The sequence below is a fragment of the Trichogramma pretiosum genome, unplaced genomic scaffold (assembly GCF_000599845.2).
Source record: "Trichogramma pretiosum strain Unisexual culture from Peru unplaced genomic scaffold, Tpre_2.0 scaffold1, whole genome shotgun sequence".
Classification (NCBI taxonomy): domain Eukaryota; kingdom Metazoa; phylum Arthropoda; class Insecta; order Hymenoptera; family Trichogrammatidae; genus Trichogramma; species Trichogramma pretiosum.
In genome coordinates this window covers 3,742,472-3,759,366 of record NW_019641703.1, presented here as the reverse complement: position 1 = coordinate 3,759,366, position 16,895 = coordinate 3,742,472, and the positions used below count along the sequence as shown (strand labels likewise).

At 40.8% G+C, this 16,895-nt stretch overlaps 1 protein-coding gene across 1 annotated transcript in view; it reads left to right on the top strand.

Moving 5' to 3' along the window:
* The window catches only part of LOC106657369, a 103,746-nt gene that overhangs the window by 12,699 nt on the left and 74,152 nt on the right, over window positions 1-16,895 (top strand). Inside the window, exons 2-5 of the mRNA XM_014378855.2 lie at window positions 5,092-5,708; window positions 6,702-7,052; window positions 10,059-10,158; window positions 10,860-11,043. Of these exons, the coding sequence (XP_014234341.1) occupies window positions 6,773-7,052; window positions 10,059-10,158; window positions 10,860-11,043 (564 nt within the window). The 5' untranslated portion in view covers window positions 5,092-5,708; window positions 6,702-6,772. The remainder of the gene's footprint in view (window positions 1-5,091; window positions 5,709-6,701; window positions 7,053-10,058; window positions 10,159-10,859; window positions 11,044-16,895) is intronic.

Sequence of the window (16,895 nt, the reverse complement as noted above, 5' to 3'; positions counted from 1 at the left end):
CTCCCACCGAATTATTGTCACCGAGAGTTTACATTTTATTTTCTCTCTCTTTTTCTATCTCTCGTGTACGCGCGAGCCACCGGAATAAATTTGACAACGCGTACAATTCCCATGATTCGAGATCGTCGTTTGTTTTACGAGTGAACGGTACGTATACAAAAGCAGCAGCAGCAGCAGCAGTAGGATGAGTCACTCGATGTCACTCTGATGCGTGCTTTGGTGGCGGCGTGCTGCAGCTCGAGGAAAATCGCGCGCGCGAGCGCTCAACGCGAAAACATACAGGAGAATAGATTTCAATGCTGAAATAACATTCCCAGTGACTGCGCCGCGCAGCGGTACACACCTATACGCATACGCAGCAGCAGCAGCAGAGGCACAGATACTAGCTGGGAACGCGCACTATGAATTTCAATGAGGACGCAGCAGCAGTAGTAGTTGTGTGTGTGTCCTCTCTGCCGCTCTATGTTTATACTCTATGTATATAGAATCTAACGCTCTCTTTCCCGCAGGCGCGCGATTGTGCCGCAGCTATCCGGTGCGCGCGCGCGCGTGTGTGTATATACGCCCGTTTGATGGATTTTCGTGCTGCTGCTGGATTTTTGTTCATCCGCGCACAAGGCCGCCGCGTGTTTCGTTTCGTAGTCGTAGTCGTCGTCGTTGACTCGCAATTTATTATGTTCGCCGCGGGGCGACGTGTAATCACATTAACTCCCGCGAAGCAATTAAGAAGAGTAAAAAGTTAGCTCGCGCGCGCGCGCACGAACTTCTAGTTTATTGTAATTTTCCGTACTTGCGCACACAGGGCACACGGTGAGCTTCGCGCATATTTGTCCAAGTTTCCGGTGCAGTGTACTGTACATACACACACACAACAGCACGTTTACCAATTACACGAGGCGGCACTTGGTGCCATTGCTCGAACTCGTTTTTGGGTGGGCGGATAAAACGAACTGCTGCCGCGCGCGCGCGCGCGTGGCCCACATTATCGTAAACACCGATGCAAACACACGGCACACAGCCCTGCCCGCTGCTGCTGCTGCTGCTGTGCTCTTTCTCTCCTCTCTCCTCTTCGTACTGCTCTGCCTCGCCTCGAAACAAGGCCGCAAAAGTACGCGACCAGCACGCCGAAGTGGAAAATTTCTACTGCCCGCAAAACCTGTATCTACTATCGTAAAAACCGGTACGATCGCGTATAATAATATAAGCCTGCGCGCGGCGATCGAATTCCACACAGCGAATGCATAAATAGGATTATCCATTAAAACTTCATGAAAGATGCAGCAACGGCAAATGAAAAGCTTCAGTGTTTATCGTGACGAGCTCTTGAAAATATTAACACTTATATATCTTCATTTAGTACGCCTAATAAATGGGAAAAATTGTCCTAACGAACATTATCATTTCTAGACTCGACTCGTGACATTTTTTCTTTTTTTTTCGAAATGCTTTTACTACAAAGAAGCAAAAAAGAAAAAGTTGTCAGTTGAATCGGATTGAAGGAAAGTGACGTATATATATAGAACTCTTTCTTTTTTATCATAGAGAGAGAGAGAGAGAGAGAGAGAGAGAGAGAGAGAGAGAGAGAGAGAGAGAAGGAAAAAAAGAGACACATATATATAGACATGCGCACGCACCATATATCGGTCAGCCGTGAAAGAGCTCTATTCCCTAGAGTACTCGGTATTTTACTCAGGCGTTTTAAAAGCTCGTTTATTTTTTCTACTTTTCTTCTTCCGGACAAAGTGGCTTTTTAATTAGCAGACACTAACGCACATGTATACGCAGAGATAGATATATATATTTCAAGTGTATATATAAAATGCGACAATGTTGTATAGTGCTTTATTTAAAGAATTAATTTTTAATTTCTCATCCTCGCTTCCCGGATCGCTGTACGCGCGAGCGGCAGTAGTATTTATATACAGCCGGAGCAACACCCGGCCGCCACCGCCGCCGTCGCGTGCCTGCGCGCCGCAACATTATAATATTTTCATTGGCCCTTATAACCGCTCTCTGCCTTTTGTCACGCTTGGAATACAAAAAATATATATAACGCGACGTTGTTTAAATGCGCTCGAGCCGCCGAGCGGCGAATTAAAATTTCAACGTTTTTAGGTAATAAGATTTTAATTCCATAAAGTGTTAATTGCGTCCGAGGCGCGCGGGCGCTTATACAAAATACAAAACGTATCTAGATATATAATAATATATGCAGCAAAATTTCAAATGTCCCATGTTCGCAGCAGCGTTTAAATAATTCGCCGCAGGGTGTCAAATAGGGTGTCCGTTATTTCCCGACTTTTTTGTATTGCTTCTCCCCCCCCCTAGATGTCTTCTATTTGATAAGACAATGAGAAAGCCGGGTAATAGAGTTCGAAAAAATGATTTTAAGGTGGCCCCCAAGCGGCTTGAAGCTTACATGTATTTTAAATGGGAAAAACTTAAAAATTTGATTCTCAGCGATAAAAATGATGAAAAAATTTGAAAAAATTCAGCAACCCATGTATTTTATGTATTTTTTGACGAGGAATCGATTGGTGACCTTGAATTTGACCTTGAACATAACCTCAAAGCTACAGCGAACAAAATATTGAGAAAAATCGTTTTTTTTGCGGTAACCCCCACTTTTTATTGCAGATTCGAAAAGAGCGGAAAATTTCAAGTCAAATTATGTCTTTTGATTTTTTTTCAAGGGCATTATAAAGATGCTACAGATACAAATAAAACCCTAATTTTAGCGTGCAATTTTCGAGTTTTTACTAGTTAGGGCTTTATCTATATCTGCAGCGCCTTTTGAATACCCTTGAAAAAAAATCGAAAGACATAATCAGACATGAAATTTTCCGCTCTTTTCGAATCTGCAATAAAAAATGGGGGTCACTGTGAAAAAAACGATTTTTGGTTCGCTGTAGCTTTGAGGTTATGTTCAAGGTCAAATTCAAGGTCACCAATCGATTCCTCGTCAAAAAATACATAAAATACATGGGTTGCTGAATTTTTTCAAATTTTTTCATCATTTTTATCGCTGAGAATCAAATTTTTAAGTTTTTCCCATTTAAAATACATGTAAGCTTCAAGCCGCTTGGGGGCCACCTTAAAATCATTTTTTCGACCTCTATAACCCGGCTTTCTCATTGTCTTATCAAATAGAAGACATCTAGGTGGGGGGAGAAGCAATACAAAAAAGTCGGGAAATAACGGACACCCTAGTGTCAAAGGATACAAAATCTGCCATGCAAACTTGATTACTCGTGTCAAAGATGATTTCGTTATAAAACGGAGATCGCGCCCGAGCGCATAGAGCTGTCAATAATAAGTCGTGCGCGTGCGATCGAAGTCACACCACCACCACCACAGCCGCACCAGCGCGTAAATATAATGAATAATTAGCAAGGGAGCGAGTACACTGTACAGAGGTTGAATCGAAAATGAGCAATCGTGTGTCAATCCGGCCACGCGCTCCGCAACGCGCGCGCACGAGGTGTGGCTGTCAAAAATTCATCGGCTGATCCACGCATGTACATGCGCAAGCGAGCGTTATATCGAGCTAATCATTGATAGACGACAGAGAAAGAAAGTTATATGTATAGGGAGAGAGATGGAAAGAGCGAGGGAGGCGAGGGTTATATATGCAAGGGAAATACGCGCAGGTTGTCGAACTCGAGCCATTCATTAGTAATCAATGCACGCGTGTGTGAATGTTCATGGGAAACGTCGAGCGCGGAGGGGGATCCTTTGCTGCGCTGCGCTGACCCACGTAATCAATCAATGCTCACTCGCACCAGCGACGCAGATAATGAACTCTGGCTGCTGCTGTTCTCTGCTGCAGCTCCGAGTCGCGTGTAGAGCAGGGCTTAGCTCAGCTGTATATAGGTAGTACACATACATACGAATACATAGTGTATGTGCTGCGTATGCGCCAATAAGCCTGACTCTACGCTGGTCTGTACCACTAGTTTGCTTGCCGAGCTCTCGCATTTGCAGCACTGTTGCTGCTGCTACTACCACCCACGCACCATACGCACGCAGATCGTTAATGTATTCGGAGCCTTTTTCAAACTTTCGCCAAACCTAGCGCTCATAATGCAATTTTCTCGCTCGCGCATACGAACTCATTTGCATCATTCCCCCGTGTACGTGTACGTTTGCTCCGAACAAGGGCAAGAAGTATAGTTACACTGTGGAAAAAACCTTGAATCAGATGCGGATTTAGCGTGAAATCAGGCATTAAAATTTGAGTAACCGATACTGAATTTTATTCAAGGTACTTTTACATGAAATCTTTGTAAAAAATTATTTTATCGGTGATGATTTGTTTATAACTTAAAAATACATGATAATGCGATATAATAAATGAGTTTTAAAGCAAAAACGAATAAAAATGTCTCAATTTAACTGAACTTAAATTTTAAAATTATGATTGAAATTGATAGAAAAATTCATTGAATCATAATTAATATCAGCGTCCACCACTAGATGGCGAGTAACCTTATCGGTGAATCTGCAAGTAGAAAAGTGAAAACAAATGTATAAGTCAAATCACGGTTTAAAAACTTTTCTACTGTTAAACATCCAGTTGTAATGAAAGTGTAGGAAAAAAACTCACTTCATCTGGATGTTAATTTTAACGTGAATATTTTTAATAATATTGTTACCGAGCATTTGTTTACTTAATCCCTGACTTTTACCTTGCGAGCAAATAACTAATATTATTTATAGATATTGCGATCGTCAATGCGACGTAAGTAGGAAGTTAATTACTCATGTTAGAAACACTCTCACGTTCAAAGTACCCCCGAAACACTCCGTACTTACGCAGCTATAAATTATGCAAGATCGAATCGAACGCCGTTGATTAAAAGCAGCCATGCGAAATGCCCCATGAGAATATTACAGAGCTGACCTTGCATGTGAAACATTAAACTATCTTTCGTAGATAGTTTGCCCAGCGAACGATTTTCCTAGAAATAAAATATTGTCTTTTCATTTTTTTTTCTCTTTCGTATATTCATATTAACTGCAAAAATGCGCAATTGTCGGAATAAACAAGCCGTATAACTACGTGTAATTTTCTTTTTCTTCTTGTTTCAGCGGCAGAAGCAGCGGCAGCAGCAACAGCAGTAAAGAGAAGTCGACAGCCAGATGAAAATCGTTGAAGGCAATTCTTAGTAACACCCGAGGCGGTGCCAGAGTAAACAAGCCATTTGAGCAAAGGCCACGACGACCTCGCTATACACGCATATGAACCAAGTTTCCAACATAATGTCGCGTTAGTGTATACGTGCGTGTGTATGTTTTTGTTAGCCCGAGCTGTGTTGGAAATGAACTTCACAGTGTAATTGTCAAAATAGCTTCCTTAATTGCGCTTGAAAAATAATACGTGAAAAATTCTTGAAAAAAAAAAAAGAATCAGTGCAAGTGTCTAAGGAAAAGTTATATTGCCAAGTGTAGTGGATGTTTAAGTTAAAGTGAGAGTTTGTTGTGATGTGCTTTTCGCTGACGAGACAAGAAAGATGAGCTCAAAGACGAGAGGAAGGCGGCGCACTCGTGGCCGAGATGTGCGGCCACGATGATCTACCTTATCGAGGATTCATTCAGCTGATGATCTCCTTAATTTAATTCAGCTTGAATTATATATACGCATCGCATCTGCCGACCGTTTGACCAGTCGGTCGGGGTTAAGAGAAGATACTGGCGGCAGACTTAGGGTGAGTAGTTGATGGAATTATTTGACCTTTTTAGATTCCTCAAGTTCACTGTTGTTATTTACAAAAATTAATAAAAACAGTAAAAGGCCATAATTGAATATTTTTCATAAATCGTTATGTACAATAAAAATTATATATACTTGTTTTTACTTTGCTACTTGTAGATTTACAAATAAAGGTACTCGCCATCTAGCGGTCAAGACTGGCTTTAACTATAATTAAATTTTCGTACATCTTTTTAGCAATCAAGAAAACAATTAGTAAAAAAAAATTAATTGGAATAAAAAGGTTTGAATTTGAACATTAAATTAAATTTTTCATTTATTCATCTTGCTTCAAAAATAATTTATATGATTGTATTTTCCTGTTTATTTTATGTAAAAAATAATCATTACTGGAGCATTCTTTTTCCGCGAAAATTTCATGAAAAAGTACCCTGAATAAAATGTAGCATCGGTTACTTTAATTTTTATCTCTGATTTTTTGCATTAAATCTGCATGTAATTTAAAGTTTTTCAAACAACAATATATACACTGTTATAAAAATTAAATTAAACGCGGGTTCTTTTACGTGAAATCTTATACATCAATTTTTAGCTAAGTACCGATGTATTTATTTTTTTTTCGTGAACTGCAAAAAAAAATTCTTGAAAAAGCAATCACAAATTATCTTAAATATAAAAATTTAAACCAAAAAGATTTAACTCTGTACTTAAAATAGAAATAATTTGATTAAGATATCTTAAATCCAGCCTCCACCGCTAGATGGAGAATCCCTTCATTGGTTTATCTGCAAAGTGGCAAAGTAACAATACTTGTATAAGTCAATAATGCAAAAGTAACGTGTGCAAATGAAATTGACAGGTTTTAAATAATCGTATGAACCAAAACAGGGGGTTTAAAAAATATATAATAGTTGCACTATGAATTCGAATGAAAAATAAACCCTTGACCTGTTGTTTTTGTTCTCTCTCTCTCTCTCGACCTCGACAGAACGACGCAGGCGAAACCAAGCCGAGGGGGTAAGCTCGTGCGGCAGAACGCGGTGGAGGAAGTCGACGGAGATGAGGATGTTTCGCCGACTGCTGGAGGCCTCAACGCGAGCGGCCAGCGGTCAACCGGGCAGCATCCTCCAGGTCACCCCGACTCCGTTGCTTCCGCACAATCCGGCGGCAATCCTAACGGGACCGGCGGTGGCAAGTAGCAGTAGTAGCCCGGGCCTCGCGGCCGTGGCCGCCGGCGGTGGACCGTCGGCGGCGTCGCACGACAGCACCCAGCCCCCTCAGCAGCGCCACATCAACTCCACGCTGCAGTTCAACGAGAGCAGCGACGAGCTCGAGTACAGTGAGTATACATACAATAATGGTCGTTATTTTGAATCTTTTTTCCCTCGATGACACTGTGTATATAGCTACTATGTAACTATAGTTCAACGCGATATAATTGCCCTTCCTGCTGTGACCGATAACGCGGCTACAGAATCCAATACAATTATAATTGCATTTCGAGAGTGGATCACTGCGCGTCTAAATTTTCTCCAACCCCTATTAATTTTAGCTCAGATAGTTGATTAATTGGTTTATCTTAGCCAACGTGCCTATCAAATTATTTTCTCTCTCTCTCTCCCATCGCATTATATATGTATGCAGTACGTGTGTTCGTTCGTGGCCCAGCTGACAAATGTGGTTATCGCTCGCAACTCCGAATTGGGTATAAATAAAACTTCCTCGTTGTGTCGCGCGTTCCATCAAAGTTTATTTGGCGCACGACAAAAAAAGGACGAAATAATATCATAAAAGCTCGGGCTATTTCATTTTCGTCTCTCTGGCAGTATAACAGGCTGCAGCGCGGGAGGGAAATAGTTTTTGGCTCGTTTCCTTTTTACGTCTTGTGCACGCTCCGTAGTAGTATATATACTACACGTTGCCTTATACAGGGCCGGGGCCGGGGCTCTCGGTTACGTAGTTGAAAACGGTTTTTCCCTTGCCGACAAATTGCCCATAGCTCTGAAAATGTATAATAATCATTCTTGGGGGGGTATAAAATAATATCGCGTCGCGCACAAAATAGACCATTTTAAGCTTGAAAAGCTCGCGCGAGCTTAAAAAGCGTAATTTTACATTTCTTACTTTGTGAACCTAAAATTGGCTTGAAATTTTCTTGGCCGGTGGCAGAGAAATACCATTAGATATAACAAGCCTGCGAGGATCAGGTCTCTCTGTGGCAGGTATATATACCTCTAGATGGAAAATGTCAAGGGTTTGCGATTCTTCCAATATTTACGGTCAGTAGACAGGAACGGCCTCGTCAAGCGCGCAGCACTGGCCTTTTGACGATGCTAGGGAGCGAGGCGGGGCACGGCGCGCTGCTATATATCCATCCCTCGTATCCGGTGAACAAATTTTCCGCGCGTCTAGCGCGTATGAACTTAAGTTTCATCTATGCTCGAAAATGTCCGCACGCGACTTTTGTTATAACGATTTCGCACGCCGAGTTTCATTTATTTTCGACCGAAAAAGAGTCGGAGCGAGAAAAAAAGAAAACGAGAGAGAGAGAGAGAGCCGAGAATTAAAATGCAAAGTCGCAAGCACACGTAGAATTTATAGGAAATAAAGTCGAGAGAGGGTCTTCCGGCTGTATAGTCATTCAATTTCTAGTCGCGTTTCTGTGTCTCCCCCTGCTAGTAGCGCATGGGTTCATCAGAGACCCCTTTGAACCTATGCTGCTACTGCTGCGATGTTTGAACTTTGCTGCACAGGAGGAATCGTGTCGGGGATTCATCAGGCTTTAGCCCGAAATCTCAATCTATATGTATACCAGGATATATACAAAAGAACGCGCGCGCATTCGGGCTAACGATTCGACGTGTTTGGCCATGGGTATGATTTAACGAATTATTGACAGATATCGATTTTAGGAGTGCGATAGTGTACTGCATTAAAAAAATGTTACTCTGTTTTTATGGATACTTATACTTAGGATTTACAATAAAAATATTTTTCAATGAGAGGCGACGGAAATGTAAACTTTTTTATAGTCGACTGTATTTGAAAATTTTTTTACTGCGCACGTGAGCTCAACCACACTTTTGAATTTGTTTGAATTTAAATACGAAATTTGAAACACATATAAAAGTGAACAGATGTACGCAATTTAAAAAAAAATGTAAAGCTTACATCTTATTGACAAAATTTTTCCGCAGTAACCGTACATTTATGGATAAAATTTTTCCACAAAATCGCTCAATGTTAACAATGAAATCGTCGTTTGAACATTTATTATTTTCTCTTGAACGACTGGGTAAATTATTCGGGCTTATTCGTATGAAAATTCGTGATTCGTTGATTAAAAAAAAAATCCTTCTATTTTTGACTCCCTTATGTAACAAACGAGCGAAAGTCGGAAAGAGAAACGAAGCGTAACGCACCAAAAAAAAAGGGAGAGAAAAATCGACTCATAGTACATACGTGCTAGTTAGTTTAGTTTGGTAGATTTTTGTTCTATGGGTTTCTTACAATCATGCAGGCTTTGGATCAATAAATTAAAAGTTTGCAAGACTTTTGTTAATTCGAATGACACATTTTAATGTGAAAATTTTCGTCCTATCCTATTAAGTAATTTTAAAGTACCTAGAGCTTATAATTTTTAAGCCTATAATGGAAATAGGAGCACATAATATTTGTGTACAAAAAGTGACAAAAAGTACGAACGCGATTGCAGAAAATATGCACATCATATTTCACTTACATATTATCGTACAAACTCTCGTTGACAGGGAACTGGAGCCTTGGGGTAGTCGTCAGCGCGGCGCGCGCGTACCTTTACGAACGCCTAGCATACACTCGCAGTAACATAAAGACGATGAACGCCGCTGCTTTTCGAGATTTTCACGCCCGACTGACGTTTCATTTCTGATGTCTTTCACCTACCTCTCGGCTGCCTCCTGCTCTCCCTTATAAACGCGGAGAAACGTAAAATACCATATAAAATACGAATGAACGCTAGTCTGCATTATGAATTCTTTTCGTTTGAAAATTTTTCATGCGCCAGCGGAGGAGCAGTAAAAATACAGATAAAAAAAATGTCTATTGAGACTAATTGTAAGCTCGAGGGACACATATATTCACGCTTCATTAAGCGATTTTATGCGCGCGCCCTTCGTCATAACTTGATTTTTTTATATCTACGCGCGCGCGCGCGCGCACTTAATGAACCGTTATGGAGTTATTTTTTAATAGATTTTCGAGACGACCTGACCCAATAAAAAAAATTTCACGTACAAAATAGCGATGCATTTTATTGATTCGCAAAAATGTTTGAAAAATAATACGATTTTCATTTTTGTTCCAGGTATACTCGCTGCATTTTCGGATATGGAAACAGTTTTTTTGGCTTGCATATCGACGCTGCTGCCCCTGGTCGTTGCTCTGGGGCTAGCGTTCGGAATCAGGTGAGTCATACGGTATTTTTCAAAAAAAAAAAAATTTTTTTTTTCATATTATCGTTCGCGCGCACGGTACGGTGGCGCTGAATTATAAATTAGATCGTTGCGTTCCGCGAGTATAGTGCTGCGCGCCGCGCGCGTTGAGTGACTTTGATAGCTTTTCACGTGGGCTCTCTCTCGCTCTCTCTCAGCTCGCGTATATTTGTATATTTCAAATGGCGCGATGGTATATAATAGAGCACATATTTTCGCGTGACGCGCTCGACTGCGCGACTGAAAGCGTTTCGGGGTGCAGTGTGCGGGTACACCCCCGCCGCGCGCGCGTATACGTCACGCATTTATATATATGGCTGTTTCGCGAGCTGAGAGAGAGCTAACGTTAATCATCGCTTTTTAACGACTGGCGAGCGTGAGCGCGCGCTCGAAACACAGTGACGTTGAACAAATTACCCCTTTCTGCCTGTCTTTCTCTAGCAGCGCGCGCTACACATTATTCTATCGAGCAAAATTCGCGCAAACGTTATAAACCTCTCTTTCTCTCTTCTACGTGCGCGCGCGCGAGTCATCGAGCGCAAAATTCATTAAGCGTACACAGCGCACAAAAAAACCGTGTCAAAATGTATATGGCGAGAAGAAAAATAAAGAAAATACAGTGGATTTTCCTCGGGGCAAATATAAAGATGAATTTTGGAAAAAATAAATTCCAGACACGTATGGCGAAAATATAGAGAGCGCAGGACGAGCACTTCGAGCGGTTTGCCGTGGTACAGGGGCGTGAACTCACGCGACGACACGGCCGAATCGTTGCGCAGCGGCAGCGGCGCCGTCTGCAGCCAACAGCAGCAGCAGCAGCAACAGCAGCAGTCAACCCAGATTCTTTCGGCGCAAAACGTAAGTCAGCCCAGAACATATACAGCTAAAGCACGCGCGCGCGTGCACACACGTATTATTTGCATTTTTTACAATCACAAAGCTATCAATTTTATGCGCCGGGCTCTCGTAACACTTCTGCTTTATTATATCGTGTGTATGTGTGTATGGGTTTATATATATCTAAAGCGAGTCTAGCACGCGTGAGTACGTTCCTTCTTTTTTTTCTCTCTTTCTCTTTCTCTCTCTCTTTCTCCTCATCTCAAGCTCTATTTCTCGCTTACTCACTCGAGCTTGCAAGGGAGAGAGCGTTAAGAGCGTGTAAAAGCTCGGCCGTTTATAAAAATGTACAATATTCTGCCGCTGCACACTAGTCGCTTATATAGACCGTAAGTCTCTCGTCGTGTATAAGTGTGTGTGTGTGTGTGTGTGTGTAGGTATGTAGGTGAAAAAAATGTTACCTATATTTTTTTCCTGCCTTCCCCCCGTCCCACACCCCACATCCCCCGTTTGCGTCCTTCCGCGCGCGAGACCCCCTTGAGTCCTCCGATGCGACTTTGCAGCTGTATACGACGTGTAAGCGAGCGAGGCTTTAGCTCGTTCGTGCCGTTTTTATCTTGGCTATACGTATACACACACATTCGAGATTACGCTCTATTTATTTCAGAGCTTCGTCAGAAGTGCATCTGCAGGCAACCATGATGCAATTTTAACGATATATATGAGGCCCAATCTTTGTGATACGAGTTCTGCCAAGCTTGGAAAAAGCTCGATTTTTTTCAAATTATATCGTTTACATGAACATTCGAATTGAAAGTATTCTTGCTTTGTCAAAAGTTGAAAAATTCAATTATTTTAGCTATGAAGTTTCTCGGTCTAATTTACCTTTGACCTTTCATCCCTTTTAACGTACTCGAAAAAATGCGAAAGTTGCTGAGCCGTGTGCGTTCATTCTCCAATTTTTATTCCAAAATTATCTAAAGCGGACTCGCACTTTTTCTAGATTCACCTGTTTATGAAAATATTTTCCAACGAGTGCTGTGTGCGAGTGTTTTTGAACGGTCTCTGTACTCGGACAAACAATCTAAAAATCGTCCGTAGACGCGTGCACAAAATGTATACATGCAGCAGCATCACGTAGAGTTAGGTGCCGAGAGAATTTTTTTTTTACTTCCACTATAATTTCAACATGACAACATATACACGGTAGCTTAGACCGCACGCAATTTTGACCAGAATAAAGCAGAGAATTATATTTTTTCTCCCAAATTATTTTTTTTACTGCTTTCTTTTTTTTTTCCAAAAAAAAATTGTTTCGGAACCAACTGTGCATTATGCAAATTTTTTGTTTTCGTTAGCGCATGCGAAAAATTCACTACAAAGTAAAATTACTGCTTTTCGAGGGAGGGATTATCTTAACAAAAAAAATATCAATGCTTAATCCATTACCAAATAATTTAATGACATCTGAATAATATGTGAAAATGTGGGTCCACGTGATAAAATGCATTATCGCATGTTATAATAACGCGAAAGGATTAAAGTTTTCATGAAAAAGGGCAGGGATCGCACTGCAATTGCGTGCGGCTATTCGAATGATTCGCGCGAAAGCTAATTTCCCGTTTTAAACTTTTGTAAAAGGGATATTGGACACAAACGACTTAATTATGTGTGTACATGACTTATTTTGGCTTTTTAACCCAGACACCACATTTACAAAGTCCTTTTACAAAATTGCTTACACAAATGCAGATTTTTATATTACTTTAACCCTGGTAAAAATGCCCAATATTTTGAGGATAGTTTTTGGCCACAGAAAAAGTTTCTTCAGCTCAAAAGATCCTATTGGAATCGATAAATATGTTTCATGGCCTTCAAACACACTTTCTGCAGAAATTTTTAATTGTCTATACTTGAAATGGGCATTTTAATATTAATTGAATTTTTTTTCATTTTTCATACAATATTGTTAATGTTTATACTTATAAACGACAGTGCATTTGTTGACAGCAACGGTATTCATTTCCAAAACCTGATTCGCGGTTCAATAACATAGAAAAAGTAGTGGATGCCTACAATTATCGAAAAAAACTGACTTATACAATTATTTGTACTTTGCCACTCGCAGATTTACAGAAATAAAGGCTTTCGCCATCTAGTGGTGAATGATTTAAGTGACATTTTCGTGAGTGAGGTAGTTAAAAATTGGTGTAAATTTTTAGAAACAATTCAAATGTTAGTTTCAGGTCATTTATCAATAGACAATAATTTTTACAGAACAATCGTAAAGATAAGCCAATTAATTTAATAATGGTCATTGTTTGGCTATGAAGTCATTATTAATGTTAAGAATTTCTGCCAGGGCATTGGAGAACAACTAAACACATTTTCACCAAATGATTTTTTTTCCTTTCAAATATATATTGTGTTTTCAATGAAAGTAAATTATAACAGCATTTCAAAGTCTGCTAATAGAATGAAGTTAAAATGAGCAATCTTGTATCTTCGTTAATAAAATAAAAAATATTCCTTGTTCAAAGAGTATATTTTTTATCAAGAGGCTAGATCGCAGTCCTCGATATTTATCGAGATTCCTTTTTCCACTTGAGCATAGAATAGCACAGGATCTCTTCAGAATAATTCAAGCTAGCAGAAACTCACCTGGCTCCGTAACAGATCATTCGGCAAAACGATCGGGGGGTGGATCAAATTGTTAAAAAGAATAAAGACAATACTCCTGGCATATAATATTTCTATTATGAGTGCACATACGAGTTGTGGCGGATGATTTATCAGTGCACATGCGGGATAGAAAGAGAGAGAGAGAGAGAAGAGGCTAGGCCGGCGGGGCCGCGTGCACCACCGCCCCCTCGAGTGCACAGCAGCGTAAAATACAACTTCTCCGCGTACCGCTGTGTTTCACTCGGTTGCCAGTCATCCAGGCGTACAGGAGCGCGCGCAGCACATAACGCCTCGAGCATTATATTTCTATATATTTCTCTCGGGTGGAAAAGGCAAAATAAAAAAAAAATGAATGAAAAAAAAAAAAAAGAAAAAAGAAATACACATAGATTTTCACACGCGAGTTACTTCATCATCTCCGAGTTTTTACTTTATTCTCGCGAGAGCAGCTCTTTTGCGTGCTTTTTGAACTGTATGTGCGGGTGGCTATACGGTAGCAGCCCAGCAGTGTCGTCGAGTGTTTCATTTTCAAAGGCGGGGAAGAAAAACTCGCGTGCATTGTAGTTTCGCGCGCGCGCGCCACTGCTCGATATAACTATATAACTATATATACACGTTCGAGACTGTATATATATATAGTTTTGCGCTACTAGAAAATAGTATATATAAGAGTAAAGTACTGGGAGAGCTGCCGCCACCGCCGTAGCTGCCGACGTAGTTTCTTTAAAAAGTCTCCAAGTGAGAGAGTAAAGGCGGCGATTCTCAGGTGAAATTCAATATGATCAAGTCAGTATAAAGTTCATCGTGCAACTTTTGAGAGTTCGCCCAACTTCTTACGTCGCGCGCGCGCGCACCGAGCGCACTCAGCCACGCTCACTCACTCGCACACGAGCGTATAGAACACGTCCAAAGGCTCGCTGCTGCCGCTGCTCCTTTCTCCGTTATAAATTTGTTGTTTCGGCGTTATCCAAATTCGATTGTATAGCGAATTAACTCGCAGGCTCTTCTCGGCGGCGTCGCGTGGACGCACTCGTGCGCGCGTATATATATACCAAGTTCTCTCTCGAGCGTAAGATCATTGCAAAATGGTTAAATGCGCGAGCGAGCGGGGGGCCCAGGGTTTATTTAATTTCTGCTTGAATAAATGATTATAATTCCAGTCGACCGAGTTCGAAGATTAAAAGTTTCCTCTCTCACTCTCTGCGTGCTTTCTCTCTGTGGTGTAGATTAAAAATTCCCCGCCCTTTTTTTTCCGCCACCGCGCTCGCACAACTAAAAGTACTAATTGTCTCTCTGGACTTGACTATATGAATTTCAAAGCTCCATAGTTTTTTCCTTCTTTCTCCTCTTCTCATTTTTTTCCCGTTCTTGTTCGAGTCATGATTATGATAATAACACGAAGACTCGGCGCGCGGGGGGTGGATGGATAAAATTTGCCTAAACTCGAATAATCGATTTTCCCACACACGTATATATAACACGGCAACGCGTACATCATTACGTAGGCTCGTAATAACGAACGATAGCTCGAGCAGCGCACGTACATGTATAAAGTATATATACATACACGAGTAAAATCCATGCCCGATAAACGCGCAGCGCTCGCAAGTTTGATAAAAAAGTTTTTAGCGAATATTTCTTCTCCGACGTCCGATACTTTGCTTATAGCTCTTTCGTGCTTCGCCTGCGCAGCGGCATAGCATAGTAGCGTTATAGTAGCTCGGGTACATTAAACCAGAACATGCCAGGCCAGCCGAGCTGCAGCAGCAGCGAACGAGCGAGCGCGCCAACGAACCAAGAGGAGGCCAATCTCGGTAAAAGTCGATAAACTTTTGCGAGCTGTGTACACATATTTTTATATAGATATATGGTATGCATCGCCTCCCTCCACCTCCTCCTCCTTCGACTTTTTTGGCCTTTGTGAAGTCGCAGCCGTAGAATCAAGCAGACATACTCGCACACACATTTATACTTTTTAATAAAAAAAAAACAACCCAAGCCAAAAAAATACTCGAATACTCATACGATTGGATGTGCTGCGCACAAAGAAGTTTATTGATATTTATCGGGAATTAATGCCGGCACGGGCTTTCGTGTAAATAAGCTCTCTCTCTTCGACGCGCGCAATCCTAGTTGCAGAGCATTGTGAGCTCGACGCGCGGAATCGTACGCGGATTGAATGGACGCTGCGATGTCAACGGGGCTTACACGCGAGCAGTGAAAGATAGAAATATACTGGGTTTGCACCCGGCGGCTGCTGCTGCTGCTGCTGTTGCTGGGCTGCGAAAGCTGCATCATTGATATGCAAGAGAGCGAATTGCTTTTAATTGCTGATCGAGTCTCCGCGCGCGCTCCGAGCTTTGTATATACGCACGAGAGAACCAGAGAGAGAGAGAGAGACGAACTTTTTCGACTTTACTCGCTGCGAATGCAGTAGCTCTCGAGCCTTCTCTCTCTTTCTCGTTCGCTCGCTTCTTTTTTTCTTCTTTTGTGCTGCTGCTGCAGCAGAGTCGCGCGCTCAATTCAGCTAATGAAAACGTTGAACTTGCTGCCGGGTTATATACGTCCAAGAGTTTATTTAGGCCTCGGAGAAAGCTAGAGTCCGATAGGCAGTGCTCGATCACTTGTGTGTCTGAAAAATACAATTATTCATTTTTTGGTAAATCTAAACATTTTATTACAAAGGATATTTTTTTATCGTGCTTTGACTTATACAATTATTTTCACTTTGCCACTTGCAGATTTACAGATAAAGGTACTCGCCATCTGGCGGTAGATATTCACTTCAATGATGATTGAGTTTTCGTATATTTTTTAACATTTAATCCAAAAAGTCAATCTACATTTAAACATTACTTTTCAATCTAAATTTTTAAATATTAGTATCGAATTAAATCTTTGTTCACTTTTGCATGAAAAGCAATGTATATGATTGTATTTTTTTTTTGTTCAAAAATATATAAATCAGTACTCATACACTAATTTTCAACGAAGATTTCGTGTAAAAATATCAAAGTAACTGATATTAAGTTTTATTAGATATTTCCTTATTTTATATTATATCTGGATCAAATTTAAGGGTTTTTAGAACAGTGCACTTTGAACGGCTAAAATAATTTTGGTTTATTAAAATTTGACTAGTTGCGCATCCCCACAAGTCGCACAGCTGTTTTTGTGAACGCTAAAGTAAT